The sequence below is a fragment of the Gopherus evgoodei genome, chromosome 8, assembly GCF_007399415.2.
Source record: "Gopherus evgoodei ecotype Sinaloan lineage chromosome 8, rGopEvg1_v1.p, whole genome shotgun sequence".
NCBI lineage: Eukaryota > Metazoa > Chordata > Testudines > Testudinidae > Gopherus > Gopherus evgoodei.
Window position 1 is genome coordinate 45952205 of NC_044329.1, and position 15060 is coordinate 45967264.

The 15060-nt window shown below is 43.8% G+C and overlaps 1 protein-coding gene across 6 annotated transcripts in view; it reads right to left on the reverse strand.

The window, feature by feature from the left end:
* Positions 1-15060, reverse strand: part of PACS2 (phosphofurin acidic cluster sorting protein 2) — a 178247-nt gene that overhangs the window by 99566 nt on the left and 63621 nt on the right. For all 6 annotated transcript variants that reach the window (XM_030574056.1, XM_030574058.1, XM_030574055.1 and 3 more), the window contains exons 3-6: positions 14500-14589; positions 8963-9088; positions 5808-5970; positions 2217-2290 (exon numbers count right to left, since the gene is read on the reverse strand). In XM_030574056.1, coding sequence (XP_030429916.1) covers positions 2217-2290; positions 5808-5970; positions 8963-9088; positions 14500-14589 — 453 coding nt within the window. The remainder of the gene's footprint in view (positions 1-2216; positions 2291-5807; positions 5971-8962; positions 9089-14499; positions 14590-15060) is intronic.

Consider the following 15060-nt stretch of genomic DNA (forward strand, 5'->3'; position numbering starts at 1 on the left):
TGGGTAATGAAGTCTTACAGTGACATGTGATCATGTCACCTGAACTGGAATCCATCTTTAACTTGGTGCTTTTCCATTGAGAAGGGCAGTGGGAACCCAGAGGGACAAAGGATTCCCGCCTTATGCAAAAGATACATAAATGAGTGGAACAGAACAAAGCAGGAGGAGCCATCATGAGGAATCCCCTAGCTACCACCTGAGCTGGAACAAGCTCTGTACCGGGGAAAGGACTGTGCCCAGACTAGGAAGGCATCCAGTCTGCAAAAGAGACTTATTAAAACATCTCAGAGTGAGATTTTTACCTGTACTAGTTGTATTACTGTATTAGGCTTAGATTTGTGTGTTTTGTTTTATTTCATTTGGTAATTCACTTTGTTCTGTCTGTTACTACTTGGAACCACTTAAATTCTACTGTCTGTATTTAATAAAATCACTTTTTATTTATTAACTAACTCAGAGTATGTATTAATACTGGGGGTAGGGGGGGAGGGAGAGCAAACAGCTGTGCATATATCAGTGTTATAGAGGGTGAACAATTTATGAGTTTACCGTGCATAAGCTTTATACAGGGTAAAACATTTATCTGGGGTTTGGGCCCTATTGGGAGTTAGGCATCTGAGCGTTAAAGGCAAGAACACTTCCATAAGCTGCTTTCAGTTAAGTCTGCAGCTTTGGGGCAAGTAATTCAGACCCTGGGTCCGTGTTGGAGCAGACAGCTGTGTCTGGCTCAGCAAAAAAAGGTGCTGGGGTCCCGAGCTGGCAGGGAAAGCAGGGGCAGAAGTAGCCTTGGCACATCAAGTGGCAGCTCCCAAGCGGGGTTCTGTGATCTAACCCGTCACAGGGGGCACTCAGCTAGAGCCTGGCTGCTGCCCAGGATCTCCACTCCGAACTGAGCTCTGGGCTCCTGGCCCCCTGCTGGGAACCTGGGAGGAGAGGGAGGCGTCTAGCCAACCCTTACTGCCCCCTTAAGTCAGTAGAAGCACTGCTTATGAGGATGCACACCACCAACAGAAGAAGGGCAGCAGGGACATGAAAAACTGCAGTAACTTCTGAGGGGGCTGTAAGTGGATCTAACATAGGTTGAGTTAAGCTTGTAGTGTAGACATGCCCTCAGTCTTCATCTGCAGGGTTTTTAAGTACTCGGGAGGCAGAGACTTAGCCCTGAGTAAAGACAAGCAAAGGATTGTACTGATCCTGCATAGAGAAAGGCAGAGACAACTAAACCCTAGGAGTGCAGCATGTTACTGAGCAACCAGGGCTCAGACACGTCAACATAAATACCAGCACCTCGCCGAAGCCACTATCCTTTTCCCTGAAATCTCAGCTTTCCCTTATATCAGTCTCTAGCTGCAATGATGCAAAGCCTCCAAAACAAGAGCGGAATAGCCTGTGCTAAGAGGAGTCAGCAGACAGCCCAGAATACCCTGAAGAGATGTCAAGAACTTCATTGTGCCAGCAAGACAATAACTCTGAGGCCTATTGGTAATTCATCATTTAAAAGTCAACACAATGATTGCATCCCTCATGCAAGGAAAAAAAAGGGAAGGTCAAAGACCGGGCCATTTACCGAGAGTGATCCCTCATTTTGGTGACACAAATGGGTGGCATTTGGGAGACACCGTCACACCACCTTCCACACACTGAAGATGCAGAGCCAAGATTGGAGCCAGAGCCATTTTGAACATCTGCACGACTATCATGAGCAGTGTCTCATTCCAGCAATTCAGGTGGGTCGACTGTGGCAGAGTTCCTTCATCCTTCTTGCCCCAACTGGACTCATCGGAGGCTGAGGCTGCTTAAGAAGCAGCCTGTTGAGATCTCTGTTGTGACTGTCTTTCTAGCCAGGAATGTTCAAATTGCACAGAGTTCAAAGGAAGGGGAAAACACTGGGGAGAAAAACACTGCAGTACAGATTTAAAAGTTATAGACCATGTGCAAGTTTAATTCTAGGTTGTAGGGCCCTGTCACATGGTGTATAGGTTCTCTGAGGCCCCCTGCTGGAGGCCTTGCGGTCCTACCACACCCCGCCCCAGAAAAGGAACAGCAAAGGTGGGTCCCCCCAGACCTGCCTAGAAAGGCTGCAGAGAGGGAGCCAATCAGAGCACTGCAGGCTGAGTTAAAAGGAGTTGCAAGAGCTGAGCGATTACTATCAGTTTACACCCTTCCGGGGAAGAAATCCTTTGTAGAGCACTGAACAGCAGCTTCTCATACAGTACCTGTCCATGGACAGCATCATCACTGGCTTCCTGCTCAGAAGAGAAGCTCTCATACTCTTCTTCAGAATAGTTATCTGTAATGTAAGGAAATGGCACAAAGTCTTATAAGACTCCCTTTGGAAAGAAAGGGAAGCCTTGTTGCTCAGGAGAGCAAACTTCAAAAAATTCATACTGGCTAACATTCCTAGAATCAAGGAATATGAACATTTGGGGAGAAGACTAAGGGTGTATCTTTTAGCTGCACTAGACAAGTGCGATGAGAACTTGCAACAGAGAGAGGGAGGATGATAAATACTCTGCTAGTAGACAGGAAATTCACTCACAAAATAGAGAAGGTTGGCATGCAGGTGAGCCCTTGCCCTGGAGGGAGCCAGTCTGCAATGCCCATCCCAATAGGAAATAAATAGGGACCGCTGGCATATAGTCCAAGAGGGAGTGGGCATCACTCAGCCTCTACCCATGGGGCAACTCAAGCTACCCACATCCCCAGAATTTGTTCCCCTAACCAGGCACAACTGGTATGCAGGACCAAATATGGTGAGGGAAAAAAAAAAGATCCTGTTCCTTACTGAAATGATACACCAAGTAAATTGTCTCACTCTATTCTGGACTCCAGCTAAGAATCCGTGTGGTGCCCGCCCATGTATCTTGCAACATGGACTTCCTATCTGAAATCAGAATTAAGCCATTATCCTGTGACAGTGCAGGTACAGAGAGCAGATGTCATGTAAAGGGAAGGCTTCCAAGCATCAAAACCAAGATCTTTTACACACACTGCATAAAAATCACAGATTTGTGCTCAGATAATTTAAGTTAGTGTCACTTACACTGTTACCATGAGTGCGTTTTGGAAGAGTAGCTTATTTGTTTGAGTTGGCTAGCCCAGTGGTTCTCAACCAGAGGTATGTGTACCTCTGGGAGTACTCAGAGGTCTTCCAAGGGGTACATCAACTTATCTAGATATTTGCCTAGTTTTACAACAGACTACATAAAAAGCACTAGCAAAGTCAGTACAAACTAAAATATCATAGATAATGATTTGTTTATACTGCTCTGTATACTATACACTGATATGTAAGTAAAATCTTTATATTCCAATTGATTTATTTTATGATTATATGGTAAAAATGAGAGTCAGCAATGTTTCAGTAATAGTGTGCTCTGACACTTCTGTATTCCTATGTCTGTTTTTTGAGGTGAAACTTGGGGGTTCACAAGACAAATCAAACTCCTGAAAGGGGTACAGTAATCTGGAAAAGTTGAGAGCCACTGAGCTAGCCCAACCCTAGAACCTCGTGACTCCATAGCAAGACATAGTTGATTAAGAACAAGCAGTAACATGTTACAAACCTGTTGCTTCTTTGGGATATCACTTTTTTTTTTTTTTTTAAACAACCCATGAACTTACCCTCCAGAAGTGTGCAAGATTTAGTCATGCGAGGTAAACCAGAGTAACAAGGGAATCTAGCCTCTAGAGATCTTGCAGAGAAAGCTATCTATGGAAGAACTTCTCATCCTGTTTTTGTTTTTTTTTTTTAAACAGCCAGTTGATACAGTAGTCACCAATCAAAAACAGGACAAGAAGATAAACATTTATATCTAACTTACTAATGGAATTTTCAAATGCACACTGACCCATATTACCTAAGTGTCTAACAGCAAAGCAACAGTTAAAAATATCACCAGCTCGAAACAGGTCTCTGCTTCCTTGGAGTATCCTTGAAAATGTCCTCTCTCTCCCCCATGTCAGTGAGGAGTCAGTTTGTGGTCTATTGATGCATACACATACTATTTCGTTTAACTTTTGGTGTTGTGCTTCCCATTTGTACTTTGGTTCTATCCTGCAGAGAGTTTTAGATTTTTATTTTTTATGTAACAGTATTTGGTACAACAAGTGTATACTGAATGTGCCAAGTGCTCATGGCAACTTATGTTCCAAACTGCGACATTAAGCGAGACCAGGAACTGGAATCAATCTATATTCTGTTTAGATGTTGTAGAGAGTTCTTAGTTTAATGCTGAGTGTGCAGAAATGAAACCTTGGAAAAACAACTGCAAAATGGGGTTCCTATGGCTCCCTAATGATGCTGCTTGTGTATGATGCAACAGAGAAGGGAATCGAATAGCATGGGCCCCAATTCTGTTGCTCCTTACATACGTTGCGAGAACCTCTTTCATATTACTGTAGAGTTATAGCACTAGTAAGAACTGGTACTGATTTGTCCTAGAAATTAACTCCATTTGCCTGCGAGTCTACCACTAGACACTAGCCTTCAGAGTGCAGGATTGTATACCATCAGCTACAAACCCTACCCCCCTTCCTCCAGTTCATTCTCAAATGTCAAATAATTACATGCTATTGTCATGGTGTCACTGGCAGCTGCCGCTGCACCCCCCACCTCCAAATATGTGCTGCCATAGCCAGTCTCAGCTGAGGTTTATTCTTTTATAACAAAAGTTAAACAGAAGGCAGCCTTAAGCCAATACCTGGCTCCCAGGATTCAGGGCCACTCCTCCCCGGGGTCTCTGGCACTCCAGCTATTGGCAGCTTCTTTGCCTTGTCCAGGTCTGCTTCCCTCTCTTCCTGGAAGCCCTGGCCCCCCTGCTCCAGGGACCCACCACAGGAGTTGGCTCCACTTCAGTGTGACCTCTACTGACCACAGCTCAGCCTGTCTCAGTCCCTCCTCCCCAGCTGCCTACCAGCAGCCCTTTATAGACCCTGGTGTAGCCCAGCCCCCTTTAATTAGCTGGATGAGGCTCACTTGCTCCAGTCTAGGGAGCTGGGCTCAGTCTATCTGCAGAGACCAGCTACCCTGTGACACATGGTAAAGAGGTAAGGAAATCTGAACTAGTGCCAGATGAGAATTTATCAAGAACCAATGGAGCACAGGATCTCAGAAGCAACAGGTTTGTTTACATGGCTGACTAGTCCACTGTAGCTATTCCAGACTAGCTCCCCACACGGACATACTCATTCGTTACTGAGAGTGCCTTTTGTGGTTTAGCTGATCTTCAGTAGACAAGCCCTAGGTCAGAGAGAGGATTTGACTTCACAGAGAATATGGAAAAGGAGGAACAAAGCTGATTTCCATGGTTATTTGCAGAGTGCTCTGTTTTGGTTCCTTTTCACCCCCTCACAACCTGCTGGGTCAGAATTTCCTAGACCACATTGTAGTTTTTAAAAAAATATTTGTTTTCCTCTTTCCAGGCCCTGCCCTCCTTGAAGCCATTTGGTTATCACTAAAATGCAGGAAGTGGACATTGTTATTTGTGCTGTTAGAAGGCCCCTGCAGACCAAGGCCCCACTGGACAGGCACTTACAACATAAGGCAGTCCATGCTGAAAGCACATGCCATCTGAAGAGACCCAGAGAAGGGATGGGGAAGGGAATTTCACATGATGGGGAAGGGAGCAAGATGGTGGCCAGACCAAGGCCAGCTTGTTTAGACTTTTTCTGTTTTATTTATATCACAAAAATGTAAGTTGAGGCAGTTTCCGACCAGATGGACTTTCAGGGAAAGGAAGGATTGTCGGGGGAAAGACGGGGCAGGAAATAGACGAGCTGAAATTCAAAAGAGGGTATATTTTTACCTGTGGACTTGATCTTTTGGCTAGGCTGCATGGTGCTGTCTTCGTGGTCTATTGGCTGACTAGACAGTGAGAAGATCCAGATCTCTGCTACTTTGGCCGTGGTTTCCTTGATGTTACTGAAAAGACTCAGAACCTGGCCTCCTTCAGTCGGGTGCTGCATCACCTGGGATTGGGGAAGTAACAGTCTTGTATTTAAATATTGTGGGCCTGATTCCCATCCACTAACATTCGAAGAGTTATTTAATGAGTTAGTCTGGGTATGCAAGAAGGCTCAAATGTCTGGGTCTGGAACAGGGGCGGACAAACTTTTTGGCCTGAGGGTCGCATTGGGTTTTGGAAATTGTATGGAGAGCTGGTTAGGGAGTGTGGGCCAGGCCCCCACCTGCTTCTTGCCCCCCCGGGACCCGTGCCCCATCCACTCCCCCGCTCCCTGTCCCCTGACCACCCCCGGAACCTCCCCAAAACTGCCCTCCCAGACCCCTACCCCATCCAACCACCCCTTTTCCATCTCCTGACTGCCCCCAGAACCCCTGCCCCTGACTGCCCCCCACCGCCCCATCCATCCTCCCTCCTTCCTGGCTGCCTCCCCAACCCCTGCCCCCATTCAACCCCCGTTTCCCCACCCTCTGACTGCCCTGACCCCTATCCATACCCCTCACTTCCTGCCCACCACCCTGAACTCCCCTGCTCTCTATCCAAACCCACCCACCCCCTGCTCCTTGCCCCCTTACTGCGCTGCCTGGAGCATCGGTGGCTGGCGCAGCACAGACCACCGGGTCAGGCTGGGCTCTATAGCAGCAGTGCCTCAGGAGCTCGCAGCCCCGCTGCCCAGAGTATTGCACCAGTGGCAGGACGAGCTCAGGCTGCAGGGGAAGGGGAATAGGCAGGGGAGGGTCCTGAGCTCCTGGCTAGCCTCCCGAGCCAGGAGCTCAGGGGCCGGGCAGGAGGGTCCCACGGGCGATATTTTGCCCACCTCTAGTCTAGAAGAACAACCAGTAATAGACACTATTTCATGTTATTTTAGAATTTACTTGGCTATCAACTCAAGGAAGCGGCAGGGACAGAAGATTTCAGTTTGACATGTGATCAGATCATACTGAAGCATGTTATTGCATTACTTTCATTATGATTCTGTTAGCTTGCCTGGGTACTAATTTTACTGATCATTAAGTTATCCAACTCATGAATTCCCAAACAAAAAACATCCAAATCTACTTTAAAGCCAGCTGAAGAAACCATCTGCAGTGACCTTTCCCTGGACAATCACGTTTGAAAAAAGCAAGTCCCTGCCCAAACAGCTAGCAACCTAGATGTGACAATGAAAACTGGTCAAAGCATAGGCAAAGGGTCATTTTTGTGGCTCTATAAAAAATGGAATTTGCTTCTTCATTCTTTGCCACTTTCAACATGATGATGATCACACCTTCCTCTTGCAGATTCTCTTCTAGGCTTCCAAGACTGTCCCTCTTGTGCTCTTCCCACCCATCCAAATGCCCTTTCAATAGCACCTCCCCTCCTGGTCTTTACCAGTGTACATCAGGACTCTATATCTGGCCCCTTCCTATTCTCCATCTTCTCCCCCAGGTCACCTCATCCACTCAAGGCTACAACTGGCCACCTTTATGCTGGTGACTCACCAGTCTACCCCTCCTACCCTTAACCTATCTGTTCAGTTTGCATCTGACATCAGCAGGGAGAAGAAAAAAAACCTCTTGTAAGAATTAAGAAACTAAAAATTCCAGAATGTACTATTTATAGGTTGTTTTATCAGAAACTGGATGATTAAGTTTGTCAGCAGTGAATTTTAAAAAAATTCCAATCTCTTTTAGGTTCAAACACATTGCAAATACTTCACAGATATTTAGCATTTTCATATCTTCTGCTGTCAGAAGTAACAGAACAGTAAGAAAAAGTATTATATTTCAACAGTGAATGCTTAACATTTTAAAGAGATTTGCTCGTGAGCTTGAGTGCTGCTCATATTTTTTAGTTTAATTTCCAATTATTGACAATGAACCAAACATGATACAAGACAAAAACAAAAAGGCCAAAAATTAGGATGTAACTGAAACTCAAATGCAGTAGTGAAAAAGTATTTCGATTTAAAAGCACAATTCACACAAAATAAATCTGTAGATAAAATCAATTATCTAATATCACAACAACCTAGCATGATTGCAATGTTAAACCATTTCATTTTGCAATAAATTCTCCACTGATGGAACTAAATTTATGGAATGAAATTTTCTGCAAGATTTCTATTCTAAGTGTAATATGGCAGGTTTCTGCTACACAATGCTTCTAACACTATATTTTTAATATTTACAAGCACACAGCTGCGTATATTAGGGAATAAAAATTAGAGTGGAGCTAACTGAAGTTCAGGGGATAACCTAAGCATCTCCCGCAACTACTGATTCAAAGTTGAAAGGCAGCTTGCTTTGGTCATCTGCTTTCCATGAATATTCAAGCAATCAAGTTGTATTAACAAGAATGACCATGAAAAGTAAGCTTCAAGATTTCAGTGCCTGAAAATGGTGGAAATTATACAATCATTGTGGACTATCACCACGCACATGCAGAAAGGAGCAGAATTAAGATTGCATAGGCTACTTTGATTTCAGCATTTCCTAACTTTGAAATGCTTGACTTTGCAACCTTAATGTATTTAGACAGAGTAAGATAAAATGTGCTATTTATGTTCAAGAATTCAAGAAACAGACATATGTTAGCTCAACTGAATTAAATTTACTGCATCTTTGGTTGACTGTTCTTGTGCATTATTTTTTCAGAATATTTATTAGAAGTCCTTAAACTCTCGTGCCAAAGTGTGTTTTAAAGACAAAGGGAATGATAGCATATTTGGGTAAAGTACCTGGAACTGAGCCCGAACCTTAAAAATGCTAAGAGAAATAAGCCAGTCCATGCTTCTCATGCTTATATTTTATAGAAAATACACAGCATTTATTACTTTATATTATTTCCATTAACACTCTTGCCCTATAAATCTTGGTACACTTGAAAAGTGACACACACATGAAAGCCATCTAGGTACTTTTCTCAGAAAAGAATGGTAGCCTTGGATTTAAACTGAGGATAAAGGGCATATGCTAACTCCATCCCGAACGCTTTGAGTTGTGTTGATGAACATCTACCTCGGCCATGTTGATGGAGCCCACTGCTAAAGTCTTGTAGCCCAGAATCGTTCGGTTTTTGTATCGCTTCCTCCTTTGCAGCATGATCTGAAGCTTGTTGCCTTCTCTTTTCAAGAAGTGAGGATACTGAAGTTAGAATACAATTTGAAAAAATGTTATACTTCTTGTCACTAGCTCCCAACTACCCCATTTACAGCTGACACACACTTGTGCTCATTAAGGTTAAATACCATGCCCAGTCCCAGTGCTTTTAAAGATGTTTACAGTTCACCTAATCTTTTGTTCTAGAAGTAGCAGCAGCAGCTGACAACTCTGCACTGGTTCCAAGGAAGGCCAAGCTTTAGGTACTTCTGACTGAAAACTCTTGGCTAGTTTTTACAGCCAAACATTCTCTTTTCACCACTCTGTTTGTTTTGCCCTCACAACACTGAAGAATGCAAAATAATTACTCAGCTTACAAAAAGAGCTCTGCAGAAATGCTTTCAAAGCATCTCTAACAGAACATGAGCTTGTTTGGGTGGCTGGTAAGGGAAATCTGTTTCTGTAAACCTCAATTGACATATGTACATTTTACAGGAAAGGAACTGGCCCAGCCAATCACAGCACAGGGAGGGCCTGATCCTCAGCTGTACTTTTATTTCTCATGTAAGCAACTTCCTGAATGGCAGGCGTTTTATATGCACAATGTCCTCATTGTTATTTCTCAGTAGACAACCTGAATCCCTGCACGCTGTCTTGCTGACAGCTATTTGCAAGACTGCAGAGATCTGTGCAACCACTAGGGCTATTGATTATTCACAGTTTCAATTGCACTATTGAACAGAATACCAATTGAAATGTATTAAATATCTTTGGATTTTTTCTACATTTTCAAATATATTGATTTTAATTACAACACAATACAAAGTGTACACTGCTCACTTCATAATATTTTATTACAAATATTTGCACTGTAAAAATGATAAACAAACAGTATTTTTCAATTCACCACACATACAAGTAGTGTAGGACAATCTCTTTATAGTGGAAGTGCAACTTACCAATGTAAATTTTTTGTTAAATAACTGTACTCAAAACCAAAACAATGTAAAACTTTAGAGTAGGGGTGGGTAAACTTTTTGACCTGAGGGCCACATCTGGGTATGGAAATTTTATGGCGGACCATGAACGCGCATGAAATTGGGTTTGGGGTGCAGGAGGGGATGACGGCTGTGGCTGGGAGTGCGGACTTTGGGGTGGGGCCAGAAATGAGGAGTTAAAGGTACAGGAGGGGGCTCAGAGCTGGGGTAGGGGGTTGGGATGCATGGGGTGGGGAGATGAGGGTTCTGGGGGGCGAGGGGTTTGGGTTGTAGGAGGGTGCTTCAGGCTTGAACCGAGGAGTTCAGAGGGTGGGGTGGGGGTTGGGGCACAAGGGTTCTAGCTGTAGGTGCAGGCTCTGGAGTGGGGCAGGCATTTGGGGTGCAAGAGGGTGATCCAGGCTGGGATTGAGGAGTTCTGCGGATGGGAGGGGGGGGATCAGGGCTGGAGGTTGAGGCCTGGGAGGGGGTCAGGAATGCAGGCTCTGAGCGTCACTTATCTCAAGCAGCTCCCGGAAGCAGCAGCAGCAGCATGTCCCCTCTCCTGCTCCTATGCAGAGGCGCGGCCAGGTAGCTCTGTGTGCTGCCCTGTCCACAGGCACCACCCCTGCAGCTCCCATTGGCCACAGTTCCTGGCCAATGGGAGTTGCGAGGTTGGCGCTTGGGGTGAGGGAAGCATGCGGAGACCCCTGGCTGCCCCTACATATAGGAGCCAGGAGAGGGACATGCCACTGCTTCTGGTAGCCAAGTGGAGCACCACCCAACCCTGCTCCCCAGATCCTGCTCCCAAGCGTGGAGGTTGAGGGCCAGATAAAATCGGCTGGCAGGCCAGATGTGGCCCGCAGGCTGTAGTTTGCCCACCCCTGCTTTAGAACCCACAAGTCCACTCAGTCCTACTGCTTGTTCAGCCAAATGCAAAGACAAACATGTTTGTTTACATTTACAGGAGATAACGCTGCCCACTTATTTACAATGTAAACCGAAAGTGAAAACAGGAGTTCACATTGCACTTTTTTAGCCATCAATGCAAGGTATTTAGTTGCCGGATATGCTAAACCTTAGTATGCCCCTTCATGCTTTGGCCACCATTCCAGAGGGCATGTTTCCATGCTGATGATGCTTGTTAAAAAAAATAATATGTTAATTAAATTTGTGACTGAACTCCTTGAAGGAGAATTGTATGCCTCCTGCTCTGTTTTACCCGCATCCTGCCATATATTTCCTATTATGGTAGTCTCTGATGATGACCCAGCACCTGTTGTTCGTTTTAAAAACACTTTCACTGCAGATCTGACAAAATGCAAAGAAGGTACCAATGTGAGATTTCTAAAGACAGCTACAGCACTCTACCCAAGATTTAAGAATCTGAAGTGCTGTCCAAAATCTGAGAGGGACGAAGTTCACAGCATGCTTTAGAAGTCTTAAAAAAGCAATACCGAGATGTGGAAACTACAGAACCCAAACCATCAAAAAAGAAAATCAACCTTCTGCTGGTGGCATCTGACTCAGATAATGAAAATGAACATGCATCAGGCAGCACAACTTTGGATTGTTATCGAGCAGAACCCGTCATCAGCATCAACACATGTCCTCTGAAATGGTGGTTGATGCATGAAGGGACGTATGAATATTTAGCACATCTGGCACATAAATATCTTGCAACACTGACTACAAAAGTGCCATGCGAACGCCTGTTCTCACTTTCAGGTGACACTGTAAACAAGAAGCAGGCAGCATTAACTCCTGCAAATGTAAACAAACTTGTTTGTCTGAGCGATTGGCTGACCAAGAAGTAGGGCTGAATGGACTTGTAAAACTTTAGAGCCTACATTGTTTTATTTTTGAATGCAGTTTTTTTCCTACATAATTCCACATCTGTAAGTTGTACTTGCATGATAAAGACATTGCACTACAGTATTTGTATTAGGTGAACTGAAAAATACTATTTTCTTTTGGTTTTTTATAGTGCAAATATTTTTAATCAAAAATAATAATATGAAGTGAGCACTGTCAACTTTGTATTGTGTTGTAATTGAAAATCAATATATTTGAAAATGTAGAAAACATCCAAAAATATTTAAATAAATGGCATTCTACTATTGTTTAACTGTGATTAATTTTTTTAATCGCTTGACAGCCTTACTAACCACACAATGGTTCTCTCTCAAGAGCCAATCCTGCACCTCACACGTGCTGACAGGCCTGGCATAGTCTGGCTTGTTCTTCAGGGTGACAGAGTTGTGTCCTGTCATCACCAGCAAGGCCAGGCAGTGTGACTGAGGTGCTATCAGGATTAATACCCTGGGCTTCCAACATTTGGGTTTTGTTTTTAGTAACTACATGGCTGTTCCTGCTGAGAATTCTTGGCCTTCACTTCAGGGCCAAGTATCATCTATGGGAATTTCCTTTCTGAAGTGTCTGACACACTGAGACCCAGGGGTGGCAGGATACCCAGCAAAACACCTTGTGGTTCACATGTTCTGGAAAGGCTGGGCCCCAGGAGTTTGTGTCAGTACGCAAGATCCGGTTTTATTATGAAGTAATAAACTTATTTAAAATGGAGTCTGTACACATGGAAAAGCACCTTCTCGCATAAGAATATAGTACACACAGAAGAACAGCCAGGTTGCAAAGTCAAGAATTTGACCTGCCTGGGCATATGCATTATGATACAGTATTTAAATACATGAACACATAATATTTCTACTGTGCCATATTCAGTCCACAGGATAGACTCTGCTCACAGAATCAGTAGCCACACAATGTTTTTTCCTTGTTGTTCCATGTATGCAGTAAATTAGCCCTGGGCCACACTATTCAAACCCTACTCTGAAAATACAATTATTAATTGCCTTGTGGGCTTTTCCATGATGATCATGACTAATGTATGTGAAACACTCAGATACTATAATGAATTTATTTTCACAATACCTTTGTGAAATGAGCAATGCTATTATCTCCATTTTACAGATGTGGAACTGAGGTATCAAGAAACTAAGGTAAGAGTATCCATGAATTTTAGGTCCCCAATTTGAGATGCCTAGGACCTGATGTTTCAGAGTACTTAGCATTATACATTACTTCATACATTCAAAGCACAGCTCTGCACTTCAAACCACTTCTGCAAATCAGACCACAGAGCTCAAGTCAGGCACCAAGAAAATGAGGAACGTAATTAGAGATCATGTCTTAAACAACTTCTGCAACAACCGAGGCAGAGGCCCTATAGATACAGCCTCCTCCGTTACACAGGCCTGATTCATCCTGAGAGCACGATCCATCCTGTGCAATGAATGAGGCAGGGGTGATGCAGAAAAAAAAGTGTGATCATGTAATTGGAGACTAAAAATATATATTCACAGATGGGCCTGTGCAACCCTAAACCAGTCCCCCTGAATTCAGGCATATCCTAAATTCTGAGTTTGAATTTGCAGCCTGAATGTTCTTTTAATGTAGCATGTTTGTGTGTAAGTAATTTCCTAGGTTTTTAGAGCAAAACTGGAAAAAGGAAGATCCATCATGTGACATCCTACTGATATTAACATAGGTCATCAGTAGGTTGGAACTTTAGATCCATCAAACAGACCTCTGCAACTTGAACGAATAACTAATAGTAATAAGTTGCCATCCTCTGGTCAGCTCTGGAAAGGTGACCAAGTTATCTTTTCCCTTTGATGGGAAACGTTAAGAGCTTTATTTTTAAAAAGCAAGGACAGCGTTTGCAGAATCCAAAGTTGCCAAGTGACTAACAATCAGAGAACTCTTCATGTGTGCCTGTGGTTCTTGTTTTTCTCCTGTTCTAAAGCAGGTTCCAGTCCTGACTATAGCAGAAGGGATTTTATGCAGCCTCCCAGTTACTCCCTTCTGTAAAACGTGGGGGATGATGCTAGTCTAAGGTAGGAGGCCTTGTTTGTGGTAAGGGCTATTGAGTGCCTAGAATTAACAGCAGTCAGTGGAAGAGCTGGACTAGACCACATGGCCGGCTGCCAGCTCCCAGCCAGGAGGCTGCTCTCCATGTGTGGCATTCCTTGTAATTGAGGAGCAGTCACTTATTCTCCCACAAGGGTACCCCAGAGAAGTAGGAAGAGAGTGAGCAGAGAAAGTAGCTTGCTCCAAAGCATGGAGATGCAAGAGCTTCTCAAAACAGTTGTAAGAATTTAACATTGAAAAGACAACCTAATTTTCTCCAGTCTTGCTCTTCGAAGTGGCTGGACCATTTTTGCTGAAATGTTGCAAAATGTTCAGCCTGAGGAAGAAACTCCATCACATGGAAAATTTCAATCCAAATCGTTTTTTAGCTTATAATGAAAAAGCACTGATTGCAGATGCCATTGCCAGAACTGCCTATAATTATTTCAGAGGAACATTTACATTAAGATTTGTTAAAACAAGTATATCAGAACTTGGTTTAATGCAAAAATCAGATGAGCACATTCGCTTTGGACTTTGTTACTACGTTACCTGTAGTGAAAAAGTTAGAGCAAGTTCAGTTTCCACATGTCCGCTTGGTGGCAGCACAATTTCATGAGACCGTAGTATTCGCTTCGAGCCCTACACGGAAACAAAACCTAGTGAGGTAAAGGTCTGAGTATCAGTCCAGGCTTGTTCCTTTCACCCTCTGGGAACTGGCTAGTGCAACCTGGCTCATTGCCAAGGTTTGGACGCAATCACTAGGGGGCACTCTTGCAGACAGCAGGGTGGTGAAAAGATGATAGAACCTCAGTGTTCCAAACACCTCAGGAATGGAGGTTGCTGATAACTCAAACGTTCGGAACTCTGAACAAAACATTATGGTTGTTCTTTGAAAAGTTTACAACTGAACATTGACTAAATACAGCTTTGAAACTTTACTATGCAGAAAAAAATGCTCCTTTCCCTTTTACATAGTAGTTTATATTTAAACACAGTACTGTATTGGATTTGCTCCCCCCCGCCGTTGCTGCTTCCTGATTGTGTACTTCCAGTCCGAAATTAGGTGTGCGGTTGACTGGTCAGTTTGTAACTCTGGTGTTTATAACCCTG